Source organism: Spea bombifrons, chromosome 8 (genome assembly GCF_027358695.1).
Source record: "Spea bombifrons isolate aSpeBom1 chromosome 8, aSpeBom1.2.pri, whole genome shotgun sequence".
Classification (NCBI taxonomy): Eukaryota; Metazoa; Chordata; class Amphibia; order Anura; family Pelobatidae; genus Spea; species Spea bombifrons.
The window spans coordinates 10710759-10735530 of NC_071094.1; the positions used below are offsets into that span (position 1 = coordinate 10710759).

At 39.9% G+C, this 24772-nt stretch overlaps 1 protein-coding gene across 1 annotated transcript; it reads left to right on the forward strand.

Moving 5' to 3' along the window:
* Positions 1-1160: 1160 nt before the first annotated feature.
* LOC128503316 (uncharacterized) lies at positions 1161-23640 on the forward strand. Its single transcript, XM_053473359.1, has 12 exons — positions 1161-1505; positions 4326-4779; positions 9543-9604; positions 10064-10166; positions 10261-10346; positions 14019-14119; positions 17530-17600; positions 17731-17838; positions 18218-18288; positions 19209-19332; positions 19515-19679; positions 20102-23640. Exons 2-12 carry the CDS (start codon positions 4375-4377, stop codon positions 23492-23494), a joined length of 4689 nt encoding a protein of 1562 aa, XP_053329334.1. The 5' UTR covers positions 1161-1505; positions 4326-4374; the 3' UTR covers positions 23495-23640.
* The last annotated feature ends 1132 nt before the right edge of the window (positions 23641-24772 follow it).

The window sequence follows — 24772 nt, forward strand, 5'->3', positions numbered from 1 at the left end:
GGAGCAAACATTTCCCCGGGTCTCCCAACTTCAACAGCAGGTTTGTGCCATCACTGCCCCATGCTCACACACAATTACACGTCCATGCTCACACACAATTACTCATCCGTGCTCACACACACACTCACACAATTATACATCCATGCTCACACACTCAAGTACATATCCATACTCACACACATACATACATACTTAACCCCTTAATGACAAAGCCCGTACATGTACGGGCTCAAAATGCATTGTTTTCAATGGGTTTAGCAACTGCCCATTGTCCTTAATAAGGGGATAAATACAAACACATAGATACCCCCTCTCCCCGCCCCTGCTTACCTCTCACCGCTCCTGCCGCTTTCTCTCTGGCGAGCAGCCTTGGTTTCACCCGATACGCTCCTGTCTCCCTGTGTCGGTTACAAACAGTGTAGAAAGGGCCCCCGACCTGGATCGGTGCGGTCCATGTAGGAAGGGCCCTTTCTAAACAACGTTGAATGTATTTTTCTTACCTATTTTATTCTATAGACATTTTATGCAGTTTATAAATAAACTTATTTAGAGCTGTAGAAAACGATAATAGACATAGACTTATGTACACAATCTAAGATCCCAGAAAAGAGGAACACCTGGAGGGGGAAGAGGGAGTAGGAATTTGGATTCAAAGGAGGGACCTCCTAAAGAAGACACTTGGGAGGTATGAGCATATACATACAGACACCAAATCTTCACCTACAGTAATAATGTCGGCACTATTATACATTATAAACATAGATATATTTACAATTTACTTTCTAATGTTATTTGGAGACTGTGTTTTATATATATATATATATATATATATATATATATACATGTGTATATAGTATATATATATATATATATATATATATACACATGTATATATATATATATATATATATATATACTATATACACACACACACATATATATATATATATATATATTTATATATATACTATATACACATGTATATATATATATATATATGTGTGTGTGTGTGTGTTCCGCTATATACAGATGTGTAATACATAGAAAAGCGACATACACATCTGTATCGCTTCCCTCACACACACTTACCTGTATATGAAAACTGATAGGTTGATTCGTCTATAAGCCGCTAATGCGCATGCGTAATGTTACTGCTACAGTGGAGAACGGCATTGCGTTAAGTTAATGGGTAGAAGCCGGGACTGCTGTTTGGGCTGTGAGAGCGGGAGACGGGGCAATACGGGAATGAGTTAAAAAGAGAAAAGAGCGCAGTTAAACCAAGGACAATAGAAACAGTGACATTAGACAGCAAGTGTGACATGTGAAGTCCTAAAAGAGACAGAAGACAAGATAGGGCGCTAGAAAGAAGTCAGGAGAGAATCAACAGAGACACGGGAGGGTTGGTTGGTACTCCCGATGAAGCGCGGAGGTGCAGGGGCACCCGGGGCAGAGACGCGAGACCACCTGGCACCGGAGGAGGATTAACCCCCAGCAGAGATCCTCAGGTACTGTATGAAGTGATGCGGGGGGGGGGTAATATCTGGTATTGATCTGGGGCAGTATATGTAGCGGTGGGGTAGGAAAGAGCTAATCGAGTGATAACCCCCCACAGCAGGGTTAGGAATCATGCACTGTTACACTCATGTATTTTTGGTTTGGGGGAATCATTTTATTTATATAGAGAGCTGCACCCTGATAGTGTGGAAAGAACATAAGCACATTCTGTTATTCGCTCTCTGAATTGGGTTCCACTGCAGTTCCAGACTCTACTTCGGTCTCTTTTCGGACGAAATGCCGGAAGAAGAGACCGAAATCGCCTCAAAAGCTTGGAATCTAATGGAATTCGTCAGCCAATAATGATATCATCTTTACCAAATGTGGATATTTTCATTTCATTTTTGGGAAGCTCAGCGGGTGAGGATAAAGCTCTTGTTGGTTGTAACGGTTCTGGACTGAATGCAGTATGTTGTGAACTGTTTCAGCAGATAAGTGATTGACAGTCCTTATGGTTTATATATATATATATATATATATATACTGTATGTACAGTATATGTGTGTGTATATATATATATATATATATATATATATATATACACACACACATATACTGTACATACAGTACTGTAATTTTTTAGGCAGGTGTGAAAAATCCTGTTAAGTAAGGAAGAATGCTTTCATAAATAGGGGTGTTAATCTTTTAAATAGTTTATCTTTATAATTTAACAACATTCAAAGTGGGTGAACAGAAGAAAGGTCTAAATCAAATCACTATTTGGGGCGACCACCCTTCGCCTTCAAAACAGCTTCAATTCTTGTTACACTTTTTTTGTAGGAACAGTTGAAGGAACTTGGCAGGCAGGCTGTTCTAAACATCTTGGATAATTGTGTATTTAGGCAGCCTCAGTTGCTTCTCTCTGTATATATCTTGCTGTATATTCGGGGTCGTTGTCACGCTGCAGAAATTTTTTTTGGTCAATCAGATGGTATGGCATGATGGATAAGCACCTGCCTGTACTTCTCAGCATTGAGGAGACCATTAAATCTGACCAAATTCTTGTACCACTCTCCAGCCCTCTGCTATTGCCAAATATTTCATTTTTCTGCACCCCGGTTCCTGTGTTTTTGTGAAAAGACACTTGGCCTTGTTTCTACATTGGAAGTATGGCTTTTTGGCTGCAAGTCTTCCATGAAGACCACTTCTGACCAGAGTCCTCCAGACAGTAGATGCGTGTACAGGGTCCCGCTGTTTTCTGCCAATGCTGAGCTAATGGCACTGATGGACATCTTGCAATTGTGTTAGGGAAGTAAGCATGATGAGTCTTTCATCTGCTGCACTTAGTTTTCTTGGCTGATCACTGTGTCTACAGTCCTCTGTCGCCTGTTTATTTCCCCCTCTTCAAAAGCGTTCGGAAAGAACATCTGGAAGCCCCTGTCTGCCTTGAAATTTCTGGGTGGGAAAGACCTTGCTGATGCAGGATTACCACCTTGTGTCTTTTCAATTGGCAGTAGAATGTCCGTAATGCTATTGGGATAGTTTAATTGGGCAAAATTGCATGTGCCTCATCTAAATTATAAATACAGTATGCTGCTTTAGGCATGTTTTTTATGGTTTGGAAAAAGCGGTAAAGGTGAAGCAGAAAAAACCAAGCTGCGACTTAACCATACCCCTATCCTGTATTGCCAAACCCATGGATGAGTCGAGTTGGGAGTTTATTTATTTATACTTTGCTGAGATGGTGGTAGATAAGTGGAGCACCCTCTTAGCAAAAGTGGTAGAGGTTAATAACGTCATGGGATTTAAACATGTATGGGATAGGCATATGGTATTGGTTACCCTGGGTCTAAGATGAGACCAAGGGCTGATTAAGAATTCAACCTTTACATAAAGAAAACAATGAAAACTAGATGGACCAAACAATCCTTACCTGCTGTTAAATTCTGTGTTTCTGAAAAAGTCCTTAAGTGAGCTCAAATTCAAACACTGCCTCTTCACTTATCCAGCATTTGTGTGTGAAGATCCTACAGGTATTGACTTCCAGTGCATACTTCTCTCACGGCTGGGGTCAGACTTGAACCTAGCGGTACTCCATTGTAGCGGCTGTACAGTAACATAGAAAGGATCTGCGGTAGAAACAGGTGGATAGCGCCTACTTAGATTAGGGGAAGTCTAGTGGAGTCAGGAGTTACAGTCCCAGAGCAGCCAGCAATTTGAGGCTATTAAAGACCCATAGGGTAGATGCATTGTAGTTCCACATACCCAGTGGACACTTGCAAATTAATATAGTTGAGAAAGTCTGATGTAGAGGCAGATACGTAGTGAAGGCTTATAAATTGTTCTGATATGTGGTGGAGTATATGGGGTGTTTACCAGAACACAGTGCAGCTTTACAGTCTGCAATTGATGATAATAAATCTACTTGAGTTTTGGTGGCCATGGAAAACGGGATTCTGCAGTTTATAGGACCTGTGTTCCCGGTTTCATGGTACCCAATGAAGGCAGTTTCACTAGATGATGCGACCATCATTAAATGATGGTGAGTTGGGACCCCCAGAATACAATTTTTATGTGTATGCGAAGGAATGGAGTGCCTATTTTGCACTGGAAAACATCAATGATATCATGTATATGGTGCTATTCAACACCTAAATAACATCTCAGATATTATAGTTTGATAAGTCATTCATATTCTTCTCTAAGTGCTGGAATTCCTGTGGTTTATTTCTTGTCCTGACAGCTGTTCACAGGGATCCCACTCATGCCTATGCTCAATGAGCCGTGTGATGCTTTTACTGACTGTGCTGGTTATTTCTATGCTGTTTTAGGTATCCTGGTTTAGAAGGAAGGAGGAGGGATTCCTAAACCTTCCATGAAATGCTGATCGGTAGGAGCATGGGAACCAAAGATGAAGGCTTACGCTCAGAGGCCCCTATCCAGTTTACCAGTTCTCCATGCCCAGAAGATTTCACAGCAACAGGAATCCCAACACCACCACCCCCACCTCCGCCAAACTTGAACTTTTCTGGATCATCTGGAAGTCTGCTTCAAAGGTTTGACACAAAGCGGAGGTCACGTCTAAGGAACTTTAATTGGGAGGCTATCCCACTGGAAAAGGTGAAAGGACGACCCAGCCTGTGGAGCTCCGAAACATTTCAAGGAGAACTACAAATTGACACAGGGAGGATGGAGGAACTTTTTGGAAAGCAGGACAAGGATATCCAGATAAGATCACCTCACCTTCGCAGGTCACTCTCACACGGAGATGCCCAGATGAACAAGGTATGATTTGACCAGAACTCCTAACTTTTAAGCTAAACAGCATTGAATATCCACTTGTGGCTCCTTACTGGTTTTTCACTATTACTAAGTTCTCACTACAGATCCTCTACCAAGTCGCAAATTACATATGCTATGCGCTTTCCAGCTAAATTCTAGATTCATACTAGACTTATAAGTCCCCAGTAGTGTCTCAGAGGAACAGAACTGGTCGGTGATTAATCTAAAACTTAATTATCTTTGAAGTACATCAGACCATGTATAGTAATTTAACCAATGAAACCAGATGGTAGTGTAAATTTAGTCATTAGTCACTAACAATGCAGCTATAGAAGATTCCAAATTTGTTCAGTACCTTATATGGATAGTATTTTTCCATGTGTGTAGAATTGCTCTGAAACCCTGTACATGTTAGCATTCAAGGTTCATTTCTGTTAATTCCGGTGTGTGAGATATTTGTTACATTGTGTTGACATCTTTATTGACTGTAAGAGCAGCCCTCTGAAAAGCAAACTATCCAGTTTGTCCCTCTTGGAACTAAGGTGTAAATACCTATTGATTGATTTATATGCAATATGAGAACACATATCATAAATTGTGCTCTATTACTGGCTACTAAAGGTACATTTTTTAATATTTCTTTATGTGACTAGGGAGAGATGCAATTTTTTGTATGATTTTATGGGGGTATTGTGTGCAGCACCATCTTGGTGTAGCTTTGGCATGGCTTTCGGGCACTGTATAATATTATGATTTAGATGAATAAGATGAACATTTAATAAACTGACCCAAAAGTTCTCAAGCTGCTCTTCACAAGACAGTACAGTGGGTGATGACAACTGTCACCCTGAACCATCAGCTGTTTCCTTGTTACTGCCACCTGCTTGGCTCCTGTGTCATGAGTATCAATGCTTATTTCCCCTAACCTCTTTTTTCAAATGTCTCAAATATGGTACAATTCACTAAGATAGTAAAAGACTGTATGACTTATAATTGAGATATGTGTTATGTCACATTAGTGACCACAAATGAAGTAGAAAACACACCTCCCAAGATTACTGGTTTAAGAGGGTTTGCCCCCTTTGATGCTCAAATCCTTTAGTCTCCTGGTACTCTGTATCCTTCTAAATCAATCAAAATCTTTAAAAAATCTATACATAAATGTATGTATTGTAAATGTTTGTAATCTGAAAGGAATTAGATGAAGTTCTGTACAGTCAATATAATTTTAGTAATTAAATTTATCCTTATGATATATATATACAGTATATATTCTAATGATCACTATTACCGGTAATATCATTTTATATAGACATACTGTATTTGCATGTCCCTGTTTGGGACCCACATCCCTCTGTTCCTCTTTCATCCCCTGATTTCCTCTATCCTTGAAGATCGGCATGTTTGTTGGGTATATGTATACCACAATGATGTATATATATATATATATATATATATATATATAAACAGCAAGGATATGTTTATAAATTTTCCTAAATCTGTTGCCCAGTGCCCAGTGACATAATTCGGTTGCCTCTGTGCCATTATGTGTATTATGCTCAAGGAGAACAATATTTTTTCCATAGGACTTCCCTTTTAAGGCTGAGGAGGCAAGAAGCGCAAGCTGCTTTTGCGCTCCTGCACTGGTCATATATGACAGAGTGTATTCTGGTGAGGGGTACACTATGCACTCACTCTTCGCTTGCAGGTGATAGTTTTATCAATAGATATCAGAAGCAGACTGGCCATCTAGCATTCCAAGCAAATGTCCAGTAGGCCAATGGTCAACATTGCTCCATAGACACCCGATCCTCTTCCACTCTATCTGGTTGTTGGACACACCTACATCATAGGTGGCTTCCAGCCTTAAAGTTCCAGGACCACCTTGTCATCCCAAGTCCAACCCTGGTGAATACTGATATGATTTTTGCACACACTGGAAGTACCACAGTAGAGCCTTGTCCCTGAAGACTAGTTTTGTCCTCTACCTCCTCTTGAAGACTTCATTGGTTTCCCACCTCTGAGGAAGATGATCTGGCCCTACCGTTGTTCTTCTGGCCAGTGAGGGAAGGAAAGGGTTGCATATCCCTTTGGGAAGTATGACTTCAGGAGAAAAAGCCTGAGGGCCTTGTGATCCATTGCAGATACTACAATTCAATTCTTGCCCTAAATGTCAACTGCATTGTGCAGATTTATATCATTGTTTTTGGCACTGTCCATTAATCTGGTCTTTCTAGACTGGAATAGCCTGATATACTTTCCTTAATTGACTTGCGTGGAGGATTGGTGGCAACACACACGTAAATGACTGCTTGACAAATGATCCTTTTTTAATTTATTTCATGTAAAAAAAACCCTATGAATAAAAAAGAAATTAAAAACAGATGAAGTACAACACTACTTCCTAGCAAACCTCCCAAGTACCCCTCTGTAGAAGCAGTAGTGCCACTTTTGGATCCAAATCAATTGTCCCTGTGTCCTAGGAGCTCAGAATGTTTGCTCGATATGAATGTATCATAGTGTTCTACAGCCCTTAGCAATATATAATTGGTATTGGTATTAATAAAATACATTATTCTTCTTTTAAATATACCAATAGATCACAAAGTCAAACAATAAGTCATGGTAAAGACTTGCCTTTTAACCCACACCTTTACACCAACCCCTTCAACAAAAGTTTCCCTCGATGGCCAATGTAAATGCTGGTGGTATGAAAAAGCCTTAATGTTAGTGTACACTACTTTTCCCAATGGTGTAACAGAAAGTGTTATATACATAAGTTAATTTTAAAATATGTTTCCATATTTCAACCTTTTCATTGATTTTAGCGTTGGAAGGTCGCATTGAAGGTTGGTAGTAAGGCTGGAGTAGTAGGAAATGTGTATATTTGCTTTGAGAATGGATGTAATTAAAGGGTGGTTCCTTTTTATTCAGAAAGCTGGTGCAGCATACCTGTCCTAGCGAGACGCTATGCAAGCTGTCCATTGTACTATGTCACGTCCATACTTCATGGGAGCAGCTAGGACTTTTCTAGACAGGTTCTTTAAGTGACACTTTTACATCTTCACAAATAAACTACCTTTATTCAGGCTGTCAGATAGTGGGAGAGTCTAAAACTAACCGTGAGCCATTGTTCTGTTTGCCAAGAGCCTAATAAATCGTCACTTATTGACAGGTGAATACGCCAGTAGAGTTTACAGGTGATACTTTGTATTCAACTGGTTTCAAATGTTCTGTTCATTAAAATATTTTTTTTTATTTGACAACATTCCTTTAAAGGGACACAAAGTATGCACATTAAAGTACTAGGTTAGTGCTTGAAAGGTAGGAGAGAATGTGCTCTGGGGTCTCATAAGACCACCCGGATCATTCTGACTGGCGGTAAGTGACATGGGGGTAATCTTCCAGCTGCCATTGCATTAATAAAGCCCCTCCGTGTCCTACAATGCCAACCGGCAACATCCTCCCCCTTTCAGCATGGCCGCTCGGGACCCAGTGAGGTAACGCTCATGTGTGCTCCCGTCGGCTAAATCGTTGCCATACAGAAGCATGGCACTTACATGTTCTGTACAGCATTTCTTAACGTGAAAGACACCTTTTCACAGTTCTCAGAAGACATCTTAGACCTGCCTTTGAAAAAGCTTTGTGCATATAGTGTTTCGGCTTGACCTCGGTTTGTTTCTGACCATTCTGAGCGTCTCTGGTCCTGACCTCGGCTATTGTCGTGACCATGAATACTTCTACTCTCCTGGTATTGACCTCAACATGTCCCTGACCATTCTACTCGTCTTTGACACTGACATCGCCTATCGTCCTGACCACAAACACTGCTGCTGTCCTGGTTTTGACTCTCCAGACCAGCTTTGGTCTGCATTTCTCCACCCCCCCCCACTCCAGCCGCTGCAGGTTATTGGTGAGAATTATGTGTGGATTCTCAGGCCTCACCTTCTATCTGTCTTGGTTCTTTCGTTTAACCCAAGTTCTCAGAAGACGCAAGGACTGAGCCTTCCACTTGAGAGCCTAGTTTGAAGTTCCCATGCATGTACAGTAGTGCATGTCAGTTCAACTTTCATATATGGAATAAACTTCCCACAGAAATCCCTTATCCATCTGACCCATTTGTAAATGGCTTCACGTGATGATGTCCCAAATGGGGGAAAGTATTACTCTAGTATTTTCCCTTTTGAATCACGCTTGGGCAATATAATGCAATTAAGGGTTTAATTATTTTACATGATCTCTTGATGCTTCCACCCTTAAACAGAAACATCTGGTTTTAATTTTTACATAAAATTATCTAACATGAAAAAATGGGGTTCGTGTTTAGTAAATGCAAGATAAATAATATAAACGAACACATAAGGTATCTAAAATCTCGGTACAGAGGTTCTATGGACAAGTAAATAAATCCCATGTGGTGTATGATGTCTGGATTGTGGCACCGGAGTTAAATACAAGGGTGGATTGTTTTCACAAGTAGAGATAGGAAGGGGCTTTTTGTTCTTTCATTCAGGACAGTTCTCTTTGTATGGGCCTTTGATTCCCCGCGGGAAGGATGGTTTGCGGAATACAATAATTGCAAATGTTGTACTTGGCATGAAAAGATGTTATGAAAGGCGAGCTGCTAGTGGCAGGTTGGTACACGAAGGTGCTATGGGCAGGCTGCTACAGGAAGAGTGGGGATGGATGCTAAGGATGGGTTCTGCAGGTGTGACAGTGACCTTATTTCTTTGTTTTAAGACTTCTCCATTGTTTTCCCACCGTAGGTTTTTCTGCTGGATTCGCGGAGGAGTATGAATATTGGCATTTTCCTTAAACAGTTTAAAAGGTAATTGTCTTGTGCAGCCTCACTAACACGAAGGGATAGAGCTGCCATGTTTTTCTTACAAAAAGGGCTGAAACATGTATAATGTATAGTTCTAATAGTAGTGACTTAGAAGAAATCTGATTTAAGTAGACAACCAGGGAGCCAACCTGTTCTTGCAGGAACAGCTCTTGGAGGTTGACCCTTTATGATATATCCTGAAGTAGCTGAGTTGAAACCACAACCCTCTTGCATACTCAACCTGCAAACACCCGCTTTACTGAATAAACCCTTTATTTAAAAGTCCAAGCAGCGTGCAGGCCATTACAAAAGTCTGCAGTCAGTTTGATTAAGACAGCTGTATTCATCCCGAAATATTATAAAAACCTGCACTGATGTTCTTCCAGAGGGCTTGGGGTTGGAAAGCACTTGTCTTGTCGTCATGGCATAAACACACCAATACAAAAAGTTTTCTATCCACAGGTCAGCTACACAGATAGTCGAAGATATAAAGACGGGAAACGGCGAGGCGTACAGCTCCGAGAGATTGAGTGAGTTAGTGAAGCATCTGCCAGAAAGAGAGGAGGTAAGTAGCATTTCTGTGCTAGTTTGGAGAACCCGGTCTCTGCTGGGACAAAATGAAGCAAGATGACCTACAGTGTTTACTGCTTACATTTCAGGTGAAGCGTCTGAAGTCATTTCAAGGGGACAGGGAAAGACTCAGTGAAGCAGACCAGTTTATGCTACTGCTTTCGGAGCTTCCAAAGTAGGATGAGTACCAGTAACTATTTCCTTACATGCTTTCCAATCTTTTCCATCCTGTCTAGTTAAGGAAATGTGCTACCTTAGCCATGTAATTTGTGTTTAAAAACACAAGTTTTCTCTTATTATCATTGTTTAATACAAGGACTACCCCTTTTTCTCCTGGTTGGGATGGGTGGCTTTTGGTTGGACCCATTCCCTACCAGGATCTGCCCACTCCCCACCATCTTCAAGGTATAATATGGGCTATCCTAGCTTCCATGCGTGAGTTCCCAGATATCTTCATTGTGTTTTAAAGGATGCTCCATCCTTCCACTTTGTAGAATCTCATTCCACTCACTGCCTCCATGATAGTATTCGCACTATTGACTCTTACCTGGCATCTCAGTGTATTGCGAAGACTTCCTATCACATTAAAGTGAAGAACCCTATTTATAAACAGCAATTCTGGTTTATACTAATTTTTTAATATATGTGCCATTAGTTTCCTTTCTAAGGGTTCCACATTTAGCCCTCTGTACCAGAAAGGCTCCTTATAACTTATAATTTAGGGATTATATATAAAAAGTGGTTCTTGTACAAAGCTGTCGCAATAGCAACCAATGGGAAAAGCCAATCTGCGGGAACATATCATTGTTTTTTATGGCCATATTACTATTACTATAACTATTACTAATATTTCAAGCGTATTTAAAAAATATTAGGTATACCGTCCTTAGTATTTATGACACGGAATGCAGAGGAACTAGCAATCAGCAAAAGATTCTGGTGCTTGTTGTAGGCAGTACACAAGGTGCAAGCAAGTGTAGGGCCTGACCACACAAGTTGATACATGTCATTGAGATGTGCAATTTGAGTAGATGACTAACATACAGTATTAAAACACAAGAGATTGTGACATCTACAATTAGTAAGGTTTAAAGTAGAGTTAAGGCTTTAGGATTCAACCTCTCTAAAATATTCCTCTTACACATAAAGACTATCAAAGATAATGTGCATGTAACTGGCTCCTGTTACTTTAACTTGGTCTGATTTAAACCCTTTTGTCCAACTGGATGATGCAAATCCTTGTAGTGTTAAATGCTTGGTTTGAATGAAAAGCTACAATACAGGGAACTTTTAAGTAGCTATACAATGATAAATGAGAAAGTGATTTTAATAATTAGCATGCAAAAAATTAGATCAATTCGAAATTATTATTCGAATGTAGTCAAAGTTTCATACACACTTTGATATGTCAATTGAAAAAAGCAAGGGAATCTATTAGGGAAGGACAGAATAAGTGTTTTAAATAATGGGGGAAAATGTGGAGGACAGGAGGTCGAATGGCAAGGGTGGAGACGAGATAAGATTTAAAAGCAGGAAATAAGCAGAAACTTAACGGGAAATGAAATATCGATATGCAGGGAGAATTGAAGATAATTTCATGGCCATACTGGAGAAGGATTTAATCATCTTTTAGCACATGAAAAATGTATTTCCTTGCCTGGATGTTAAACATTTACAATGCCAAGAATTGTCTTCTATTTTTTATTCACTCCGCCTGCACTATTCAAGGGTCAAAGTCTTATTGAAAGTATGGTAAAGGTTGCTTACTTTCCAATAATCTGTGATGGCATGACATGGAGACACTACATTACGCTTTGTCTTGGCGGTGTCATGTATTCCTCCACACAGTGCCCTGTACATTCAAATTTACACATGTGCAGCCCATGCTTTCATGATTTGACATTAATCGGGGTAACCAAAAGAAGCCCACCATCAGACTCTCCCTGTCAGATTGGGACATTTTTTCATAGTGATCGCTTAAAAGGTTCTAACTAAGTACAATAGCGGAAGAATAGTGATCTCTGATAAGAGGAAGGGTCCTCTGGGGACTTTTTATTAAGTTACTTTATCTGTGTTGTGTTTTCAGGTGGTTCTGGGGTTTTAAAGATATTTGAAAACAGTTTTTACAGATAGTTGACGTCGGGAGGGAGGGGTTAGATGTGAGTCTTTTTTACTGGATCATGTTCTACAACATATTTTTGTGGTATGTCGAATTTTAGAAGACAGTTGCTCTTAACAATCCATTCTTTGAACTCTACACCCCTGTGTAGGTATCTCTAGTACACTGGAGCAGTGTTTCCCAACACCATGTTTGCTACAAAGTACTTAAAGTCCCTGCTTTCCCCAATCAAGTAACAACATGCAGCTTTTCTTTAGCAGGTAGCCTTCTATCAAATACCATTCGCTTCTGGAAATAAGCACCAGAAGTACCTTAAGGGGCAAACATCACATGTTTAGAAACACTGGACATGGGAAAGATCAAACATTTATCAAAACCAAATGTGGCTTCCAGAGCGAGCGGTTGCATCCTCCATGTCCTATTTTGTGTTTTAAGGAGCCCAAAAAAATCCTCTGCACTCTCCTATCATGTAAACTGTAAAACTTCCAGCACATGGGCGTTAGGAAGCTTCCCTTCCCACCGCTGTCTTTACCAACTTTAGGGTGGTTTGATGAGAGGCCAAATCGGGATGAGATTGTGGTCTCTCGGAATCTGAACATAAAATTCCCACAAATGCATCCAATCGAGTATTTACTTTTACCTCCGTAAGACAGGTAACTGCTAGAGATGCATTCCTTACATTCTTTTGGTTACCTGTTTTGCCAATTGGCTTTTGGTCTTCACAGTTCTACAGCCCTGCCTAGACTTCCGTTTAGCTTTACTGTGATTGCTGTTTTACGTATTTATTTATGTATTGTGATTTATGGCTTTATTACATGTGGCATCCAGAATAGTAAAAGGCACATGGGAGGATTTTTCGAAAGTATACCACTTGTGCAGGGTAGTACTTTATTGAGAAGAATATTTCACCTATATATTTTGCTAGAAAATATATAGAGGGGGTTTCATTTTTTGTTATTGACTACACATATCTGTATGCATGGAGTAAATGTATGAAACGTGGAGTAAATGTGGAGTAAATGTATGAAACGTGGAGTAAATGTGGAGTAAATGTATGAAACGTGTACAGGCTCTATAGCAAGAATTAAACAAATCTTGGGGAATTCGAACAAATTTAAGGTATTTAGATTTTCTCTGAATATTTATTATTGACTTTACTTCTATTGACGGTTGTCCGTACTTCTAACATTGGACAACCGTTTATTCTAATAGTCAATATTCTGCCATCTCTTAAAATACATTTTCTTTGGATTTCTGTCGAGTTTACATTCAAAAATGTTTAAAATATCTGTGGTTTAAGAAATAAATAACATTTGATGGAAATTTATATTTCACATAAAACAGTTATTAACTCATGCCTTCCAGTACTGATCATGCAGTCATTTTTAAGTACACCAACATATCAAAAAGTTGTGTTTTGCCAACAGAAATAAAACTATTTTAGAAATCCTGTCCTGAAGAAGACCATGACACAAGCCTCCTTATCCCTTATGGCTTTAAAGAACTTTTAATGACTTTAGACATTCCCATGGATGACATTTTTACCAAATCCAACTGTAGAAGTTAGAAAGGGGCCTTGAAAGCATCTGCAAATCCACATCTTACTCTATAAATATGTTGACCCGCTAAAAGCTGTCAATAACTTCTATCACTCCCATCTTCTTCACATTAGCTATTTTGTGTCAAAATATAACAGAAATGTATTATTGTCCTTTTTTCCCCATGCAGCTACTCCTTGAGGCTGGAAGCTATGATTCTCAAGAAGGATTTCCATGCGGTTGTTCTGTCCTTGCTCTCGACAGCTAGAGAGCTTAAAGGCGCTGCAGAAGGTGAGACGGCTACCTGGTTTTGACTGTATAGACTTCTTTATTGCTATAAATAATGCCATGGACAGGGCCTGAATTTCTGTGTAATAGGTGAGACCCTGTGAATATAAAACGTGTATATTATGAGAGTCCTATGATTTATGATTATTCCCTCCCCATCAAGTTATCTCTTCCCTATGGTTAGGTTACTGATTGTTGTTGATTGATTCATGCCGTTTGTGTTAGGGTGGAAGGAGGACGAAATAATGTCAGGAAAGGAAATGTATTAGATACCAGTAGCTGTGTTCAATTCTGCTACAGACATCAGCTCTCCTGAGATAAACATTTAGATAAATATCACCAAAAACTATTGCAATGGCCGAAAACACCAAAAGCACAAGCTATAGTTATCTTTAATGATATATTAATTAATGTAGCAATATGCAAAATTTAGGGCAATCCCTGGGCAAACCATTTGAAAGTTTCCATGGAGTCCCCCACTTTAAGCATTTTGGCCCAGAATAGCCTTGTTGAGCATGGTCCTTAGAAACACTTTCCCTGGACTGCAGTTTGGATGCTTTACTCCAAACAGCTGATCCCTTATTGTATTGTTGTATAGCAGTATACACAGTATAAAGGTGTGCTGTAGGGTTGTAGACCATACAATCTAATTGTGTTGGTCCAAATCATACATCCAACAGTATCAGCTATCCTTATATATCACTTTACTTTCCACTAAGGATATTAGTTGAGTGGAGCAGTGGCTGTGGTTTTGATGGAGGAGCGCCTTGAAGTAGAGGACCCTGGACCACAAAACTCAACCGATCACACTGTTACATGTGTCCAATGTTTCAACCCAACACATGGGACTTCATCGACAGAAAATTAGTAAAAGCAGTCTCTTTTTTTTTCGGAGTTGAAATTTTGGACGTGGCCCAGTAACTATTTGCTTTTTTTAGGCTATATGCAGGGTTGATCTTTTTATAGGAAGTCTACCAAGTAGGCCCATATTTTGCCTTTGGCTCTAGAAACCCTAGGGCCACAACTGGCAATATGGCTGTACCTTTTATTTTTTCTTTGACCCTAAGATGTGTCAGTAGGGTTATGTTCACCTGCCTGGACACCCATGAACACACCTGTGACTTCTTGCATTGGCTGCGACAGAAAGTTAGGAAGCCACCAATTGCGCTTACATTGAGGCATCATGACTGCATGGTTGCACTTTGGGATATGAAAAGCGATCACAGAAGTCTTGTGTACTTACGTGTACATGTGAACCTTCAGTTTAATAGGAAATCCTTTGTGTTTATAGTTCAAAGTGGAGGCTTCCTCTGCTGGTGGGAACAATGTGTCCTGACCCGCACTTAAAGGGTTAAATGACACTTGTTCTTGATTAAAAAAAAAAAAAAGCAGGCAAAAGTCTAATGAATAGAGTGCCTAGAAGTCCTTAAGAGTTAATTTGTTTAATAAGTAACAAGTACGCTGTGTTGACAGTATGCTACAGAAACACTTAGGCACTAATATACCTGGATTATTTATTTGAATAAAAATAAAGCGTCTCTACCCACGGTTTACATACCCGTAGTTTACATAGACATATTTACTTATACATCCCTGGGGTACGTCTGCTCACAGTGCTTGTCTGCGCTGCCTCGTGCTGTTGGCACCATGTATGGTTATATTTGCATTTATCTGTTGCTTGAAATAAGCTGATGAATGCATACCTATCTTCTGTAGGCAGTCTAGGGAACGAGACGGAAGGTTTTAGCATTAACCGTTATCTGGGGAGGATCTTCTGAATAGTGAGATGTGTTTCTATTCCAGTATCTACTAAAGAGATTATATTAGTATTATAAAAGTCTTTTCAACATTCTCAGCAATCGTGTTACTATCCATTTATAGTGTTTTCCTGATACGCTGAATCAGAATGTGATCAAACAATTTGTATGCATATTTGTAGCTTGACTGATGAAAACGAGATAAGATATCTCATCACTAGATAATAAATACTGTCTTGAAAGGTAGATTTCAGTGTTCCTGAGTTCTTGGAACATGAAATATGTAGAGAATCTGGATAATCTAATATAGTGGTATTTGGTAAATGTCAGTCTAGAAAAAAATACATTTTAGAAATAATTCCACCCTGTAGCCTTAGCCAACTGTGATACTGCAGATGGTGGTATTCTGGGGTATATCTAGCAGCGTTGTTATTATGGTGTTACTCTCTTTGGACTTCCGAACATACATTCCAGGACAGGCTTTCAGGAATACCAGAATATTTTACTTCCATCACATAACAGGTTGTGTCATAATCACAAAATCATTGATTCTGTCACTTGTGTTTATGTGTACACACACACCATGAAAACCAATGGAGGGCTGGTAGCTTCCAGGCTTGGAGGAAGCCCAATGCATAATGCATTTGGGAGATGGTATCCATTCCTGATCAACACCAATGTACACAGTCAGGTTTCAGTTGGTCTAGATACAAAAATTGTAGCTGAAACACACACACACAATTACACAAAAACCTAGGGGGCAATTACTTGGCTGGCCAACATTCCCCTGCTGATAAACTGTTGGATGGGCTTGAAGGTCCGCACTGTGTAACACTGGGTTAATGCAAGTAAATGTTGTAACTGCATAATGACTCTTAAATGGAGTCGCTTAGCGAGGCAGAGGTGTGACTGACATCCCTACCTTGCTGAGAGCCTCCTTTGTTTGCTCGCTTCTTCATACTGCCCTTGTGGAGGCAACTCAAGTGGGGAAAATGCGCCTGCTCCATCCCTTACAATTGGACTATCCCCCGTTTCTACTTGGACGTGGGCAAATTTGTAATGGAGCACCAACTGGAGGGAGTTAAACCAGATGTGTGGTTGCTGTGTGTGATTCACACACTTATCGGAGCCAAGAACATCATCGAGAGCATCCCAGGGCTCCACAGCCATGACTGTTTGGGCTAATAGGGCATCAAGCATGATGACTAACAGGCACAAGGACATTGTAGGGATTGTCATTCAGGGATGCTTCCCCCTAAAGACATTTATGCATTTACGGGGCTGTGCAGATATAGACGCTGCCTACAGTGCATTGCGGAGGAGGAAACAGCCCGTGTTCTGGCAGGGCCCGTTTGCACAGGATTTGTTGAGAGCCCTGGAGCTGGAACTCTACTTTACCAATGAACACGCGAGTCTTCTGTAAATCTGAGGTTATATTGTATGTGAATTGCCCTACGCTGCTCTGTGTCGCAGTACATAATGTAAATTATGATATAGTTAAATATGTTTATTGAAAATAAATATTTTAATAAAAAACTGAATTGTGATTCACTACATTGCAAAGACTTATAATAATAATAATAATAATAATAATAATAAGTGTAAATATATTTATCATACAAACCAGTTTATATTGTTTTGTTTTTGTTCCTTCAGAGATATTGCATTGTACAGAGCTGCACTACATCCTAAGGCTGGTGCTAAAAGCAGGGAACTTTATGAATGCTGTGAGTAAACCTGCTCCGCATGTGTAGCCTTCACCCGCTTTCTTCTCTGTATACTAGCGTGCCCTGTGCACACCCTATCTACCCCCGTTACTCTGTTCTTGTGGGGTAACATTTAACTGTCTTTTTGCAGGGTGGATATGCTGGAAACGCCGCAGGCTTCCGAGTATCATCTCTTCTGAAACTCGCGGACACAAAAGCAAACAAGCCTGGCATGAACCTGCTGCACTTTGTAGTGATGGTATGGCTGGTCGAAGCAGTGTATTAATGGGGGCATTTGGTAACCCTAGTCCTTGCAGAGTACGGGTTCAATGTAATTATGCTTACAGAGTCTGAGTGTTTTTTGTTAATACTATGAAATTGGTCCATTGAATAGGGCTACTGAAGCCCTGGGATTCAAAGAACGCATTTCCTTTCCTATATGAGGAACACTAGTTTTCTACCTTACCTACAGTGAAAACATTGTCTGGATCTCAACGCAGTGTATTTGTTGAGTTTGGTAAAGGAAATATTGTGCTTGTGGAGTTGTTACAGTTTATATAGTGTGGTCCTGCGTGCTCTGCGTTGTATTTGGACTGAGCGTTCTTGTCTACACTACTAGTGTCTGTTTTTTTCTCAAGGAAGTTCAGAAGAAAGATCCAAAATTTATCTCCTTTGCAGACAGATTACAGCATGTCAACATTTCCAGCAGGTAACAAGAAAATATTTTTTTAAGATGACGCTGCTTGTAATGGTGGTGGAACACAGGTTTGGTAGACCCCAATGTAACCAGCCACAGTTTGTTTGCTTTGGAGATCTCTTAGCTTAGCCTTCAGAACCTTGATGTACCAAGTGAGTTCTGTTAAGTAGCCAGAATAGACAGATTCTATAGCCATACTTCTATAGCCATAAAAAATATGTATCAAAACACTCTAAAGGGACACTTTAAGTCACATACAGTCTCATGTAACATGTGACACAGCTATGACATGCCTTAAAGTCAATGTATTAAAGTGTTCTTTTAAGTAAGGGACATTATTACAGTCACATACGTTATGTATTCATTATGAGGTCCTTAACTGAAGAGAACAATTGTTAAAATGTATCTGTGACAAAAAAGAATTCTGCATTAGTTGACCGGGCATAAAACGTCCTATATGATCTTTACATGTTAATACAACGTGTAGCATTTCCAGCCTATTGATGTGAGGCTTTGGGGTACTTAAAGTATGGGGTATTTAAAGCTCCATCTACTTTTGTTTTCTGTAGAAATTGTAAAAACTGGTTACAAAGTTCTAAAAAAAGAAAGTTTTACATGTAATCCAAATCAAAACAAATATTGTATGTGTTCATCCAATAGCACTGGTCTTACCTTCTTAAAGTACTCATCTTGAGGACTTCACTTTCTTCAAGAGTGTTCATTTCTGTCCTGGAGAGCCAATATCTGCTTGGTTCTTGTATATCTTTACATAGTCAACACCCGTACAGCTTGCATTATCTGATACTGACCAATATATATTGTGTTATCCTGAAAACATGTTAAGCTCAGGGTCTCCTAGAATTGGTCACCAAACCCAAGCCATCTTAATACTGGATCTGACCACTGTGTTCCTGTATGTACAATCTTTCCAGGCTATCAGAAGATGGGCTGATTGAGGAGTTTTGCAAGCTGCAGTCACGGGTTACTTCTATGCACCAGACACTAAGAGATCCAGAAACAATAGAAATAAAAGAGCAAATGGATGAGTTTCTAGAGGTAACCATACAGAACGTTTGGGAGGTTCATGTTCAAATTCATCATAAAAGCATGACACGTCCAGAAAAAATATTATTTTTATTGATTTATTCGAGTCTATTTCAACAAGGTCCCAAAAAATTCCATCTAGTGTGGTCAAACATTTTAATGTAAATATTTGCAAATCAATGTATTATTTTCAGTATGCAGAGGAGCAAATCATGGAGGTTCAGAAAGAAATCGAGGCTTTGCAGAGCTCCAGACAAATGCTTCTAGAATTTCTCTGTGAGGATGAAGAATCGTTCCACTTAGAGGAGTGCTGCAAAGTATTTAGCTGTTTCTGCCAGAAATTTCAGTTAGCTATTAAGGTGAGAGATTTCCGGCCGATCTGCCACATTTCCCAAAATCCTACATTATACAGTTCATAACGATAATATATATTAATATGTTTGGAATGGTGTTTTCTAATTAGAAATTAATGAAAAATATGTATTGATAACTCACCTTTTGTGTATAGAATGAAAACTTTTCTTAAGTTGCTTGTTGATTGGATCAGACAGCCTTTGTAAAAGAGGGTGAGAAGGGATATACCTTTAGGACAAGAGCATAATTACAAATGCTATATAATACATGCTCAGTTTCCCGAGTCCCTTACTTTTAGGCAATATGTATTCACAACAATTACACTGATTAAAAACAAAACGCACAACCTATTAATCTCAGCGATATTTGTGTGGGCCCTTGTTCTTCCAGACCTAACGGATCTTCTGTCTGGTTATTGCCCCTACAGGAGAATAAGATTCGCGAGTTAGAAGAACAACGACGACAACAGTGGGAGAAAAAACGTTTGGAGAAAAGGCATTCAGTGTGTGCCTCCAGTTCTCCGAAAGACTGCAACAATGAAGATGAGCTAGAACTCACTTTGGAGAGGAACCTGCGAAATGCACGTAAGCCTGCAAGTGTTCGTCTCTGTAGGAAACGCTCTCTGGGATCAAGCTGTCCTGCTACTCCCAAGCCTCAAAGGAGTGAAAAGATCCAGGGTTATTGTGACCAAATGAATGCTCGGGAGATGCGGGAAGTCTCTGAACGAGTGTTAATGCACCAGATGGGCTACACAGTCTGTAGGGATGTATACAAGGCAAATGCTGTTAGTGCTGCCAGCATGCATATTATTTCTGCAAGAACCACAAGTCAATCAATAGCTCAAATTGGTCCTCCAAGTTCCATCCAATTATCAGCCCAAATTGAATCTCAGCATACCAGTCATTCACTAATTCAAAATCATCCTCAGAATCCCAGTGAATCACCAGCCCAAAATGAACCTTGGAATTCCAACCATTCACCAGCCCAAAATGAATCTCAGAATCCCAGCCTATCTCCAACCCAAACTGAACTACAGAGTACAAAGCAATTAGCAGCTCTAGCAAAACCTCAGAATCACAACCAACAACAAACTCAGCTGGAGATATGCAGCCAATCAACCCAACCAGCCCAAACTGAACATCAGAACAAAAATCAGTCACTTGCCCAAACTAAGCTACCGAATCCCAGCCAATCAGCAGTTGATAAAGAGCTATGCAAGTCCAGTAAGTCACCAGCTCCAGGTAATTCCCGGACTGCCAGTCAGCCACTAGCCCAAACTAATATTCAGAATCCCAGCCAATGGCCAGCTAAAGCTGAAGCTCAGGATCCAACTAATTTCCCACCCCAAAATGAATCTCCAAATTATAACCACTTAATGGTGGAGATGGAGCCGGTGACTTCTACACAATCTCTTATGCCATTTGCTCCTGATACCTCAGCTTTATCTTTAATCCGCTCTGGTCCTCAATCACTCACCTTTGGACATTCACCACTTCATTCTAAAACTGAGGTTCTCGGTCAGTCATTAGTGAGTTCTGAACATAGTTTCCCTCAATACCTACATGCTAAATCAGAAGAAAAAATGCCTGCTCCTCCACTACAGCAAGCTGAACCTCAACAAATAATAGTCCAGCCTAGATCTGATATCGTCCAACAAGTACAATCTCAGCCTGGAACTAAAATTCATAAACAGCTACTAGCTGAGCCTGAAATGAGTATACTCCCTAAATCACCACTCCAAAGAAGTGATATTTCTCAACTATTTCCACCGTATTCTGATGGGGATAACCCAGAAGAAATTCTAGACTCGTCTCAGAATGGCAACCCCAATCAATTACTGGCCCAGTCGTCAACTGACATTATTGGACAGTCGTTATCAGATATTACAGCAGAAACCCTCAGTCATTCACCAACTCAACTAGGATATAAATCTTTAGACAAAGAATTTGATAAGACAAACCAGTTATCAAGTCAGAATGGAACTGATACTCATAGACACTCATTAGTTCAGTACAAGCATGAGGCACACATAAATTCACTAGCAAGGATTAAACCTCAGAAAACTAGCCACTTACAGGAGACAGGAGTTGAGGTTTGTGACCTGTCAAAAATCCACAGTTATGTATCTACCCATTTAGGCACTGAGATTCATGATTCAACGATAGCTGAGTCTGGGAAGGGATCTTTAATCCAGGCAAATCAGACTGGAGATAGTATAACTTCCAAAGTACCACTAGAGAATCCTGGACTTGACTCCATCTCTGCAATATCAGACATATTGGAACCTAATTCTCACCCCCATACGCTATACCATTCACGTTCTAAGCTCCCTACACAGTCTGTATCCAAGTTTGGAGCTGATATATGCCGGCCATCAGTAACTCAAACATGTCATGACATTTTCATCAAGTCAGTATCCGTTTGTGTTGATGAGACTCTCAAACCTTCACCGGTACAACTACAATCTGAGACCACTGTGCTCTCATTACTGCAGTCGGGGATGGAGAATCAGTCATTGCCCCTGTATGAAACCACCATACAATCGCCATCTAAATATGGTGCTGACAGTACAAGGGAATCCATAGCACAATCAGAACCTGAGGTCACCACAGCTCAGCCTGAGCCTGTAACTACAATAAAATCATCAACAGCCCAGACTGGCAATCATGTCACAATAATGTCATTGACGCAAAAGAGACTCAACATTCCCAGGCAATCACTAGGGCAGTTTGGATTAGAGCCTTCAAGGAAGTCATTAATCCAGTCTACCCACAAGACTGCTAAACAATCACTAAGTCATTCTGTGGTCAAAGCACAGAGACAAGTTACCAAGCCTGCACTCAAAAGTCCTAGACAACTTCTTGATCAAGTTGGACAGGAGACCTCAAGCTTACCAAAATCTGAAGCTCCTAAACATTCTATAGCCCAGTCTCGATGCATCAGCAATAGAATACATGCTGCTGAGTCTGTGTCTGTTAGACATGTCATTAAAGCTAAAGAAATAAATGTACAGGTTCCAGAAATGCAGGGAAATTCAAGAGAGACAATGAATGAGGCAACAAGAGGACCAAGGGTGAGGGGAATTGTGGAGTGCAAACCAGCAAGGGGGCTAAAGGATGTTCATCCAGTGGTTCCAAGGGACTCTCCAAATCCTTGCTCCAAATGGAAAAGAGAGTTACAGAATACATGTGTTAGAGAGGAGGTTGGGAAAAGAGAATCAGAAAGTGGTAGTCCAGAAGCTTTCTTTATTTCTGGAGCTAACAGTGGAGACAGTCTAAAAAAATGCTTGTCAACAAAATGTGGGAGCAATGTTTCAAAAAAGTCAAAAAATGCTGATTTGGGGTTTGGTGTTAGAAGAGTCCACCTTACCAAAGAAGTATCCTCAGGGTGCATTCAGGGTATTGGTGATATAAAACAAAGGATATCCAACCTGAAGCAGACACAAAAAGAGACAAGAGATAGTAAGTTACCACAGAGAGTAAGTCTCTCCGGCACAGGAAAACTACCCCAAGCCAAGGGGAACATTAAGGAAAAAACTGAGACACTAAACCCAAATACAACTGAGTATATTAACGTTTCCGAGAGTAAATGCAATCCCTCTGCAATTGCTAAGAGCTGTGTAAGCCCCTCACAAAAGACTGTAAACGGTTCCTTGCACAATGAGGCATCCTCTAGAGAGCCAGGTTGGACTTCACAATTAAGAAAACCCAATAACATGGCTCGACTAGCGGTTCATGTAATTAAAAACTGTGAGTTCAACTCATCCCTCCCTCGGGCAACAAGGTACGCAAATCTTGATGGACACCCAATCTGGAGGTGAAAAGCAACGAGGTGGACACATTAGTAATCTAATGGTGCTAAAAAATGTACTTTCCAGAAGAATACTATACTGCTTTAATGATATCAAAATGCCTTTGGTACAAGCAAGGAGGAGCTTTCTTGAAAGCATTAAGCAGAAAACATCTGCCTTACTTTTAGGTATGAAGGTATGAGCTCAGGCAGATATCGGTCATACAAACAAACGTCAGACTGCAGTTATCTAAATGGACAAAATTGGTTGACCTCACAAAGCAGTTTGGAAACACTTGCACGTTTTTATTGTTTTAAATCCCCTACTTAATGTTCCTCCGGCAATATCGGAGAACAAGAGCTGTCGTTTAAATAAATTATAAGGTACTCACTCAACTATATATATAAAATTGTATATATGCTTCTTTGTTGTAGCTGTTGACAGTAACAAATTACAATGTGAGTTTTGACTATTATTTATTTAACAATAAACATAGTTCATTTTTCGGTTAATCCTGTAAAAGCCGAGTCGCTGGACCATAGATTGTGATGCATTTTGTATTATTTTGGGGGAGGGCAAATTACATTATGATGTCACTACACTAGTGTTTACATAGAACTCTAATTATACCGATCCATATCCGTGAAGTATTCTTCTCCCTGTAGAATCCTCCGACACAAAGGCAACTATGCTGACACGACAAAAATGTCATAAATAGGAACATTTTGTGAACAATTTTGTTTTCTCCTCTGCTGGTCCACTTAATTGAATAAAAAAAATTATAATTAATAAAAATAATTGATCTCTATCCTTTTATCTTTCAACTGTACAGCTGCTCAGTGAACTGCCGCTGACAAGCCATTTAGGCACTTGTAGTGTTCCTATCCTTTTGTCTTATGTTTTTATAATTATTGATAGCAAAACAAGTCAAAAATGAAAAAAAATTTAGACTCAAAGCTACAAATTAGATTAGATTAGATAAGCGTGGCGTAGTACTACACTTCCTGGACACTGGACATTATATCCCCTAATATATGATATATTAACCAAATTGATCTCTAGAATGATTCAAGAGAATAAGGCATCACAATGGGGCGCTTTACTAATTGGGTTCCATCCTAGGTAACCAGGTTTCTCCTTTAACCTGACGATTCGGGGGCAACGGGCTGCATCAGAATCATCACTGGCCTTGAGTAGCTCTGCTTTTGATTAATCCCCTCCAAGGTGTACAAGATCACAGCAGATGATCGTAAAACACCCCGTGCATCAGGCTACGGTTACGTCCATCACGCAAGTCTTTTAGACTTT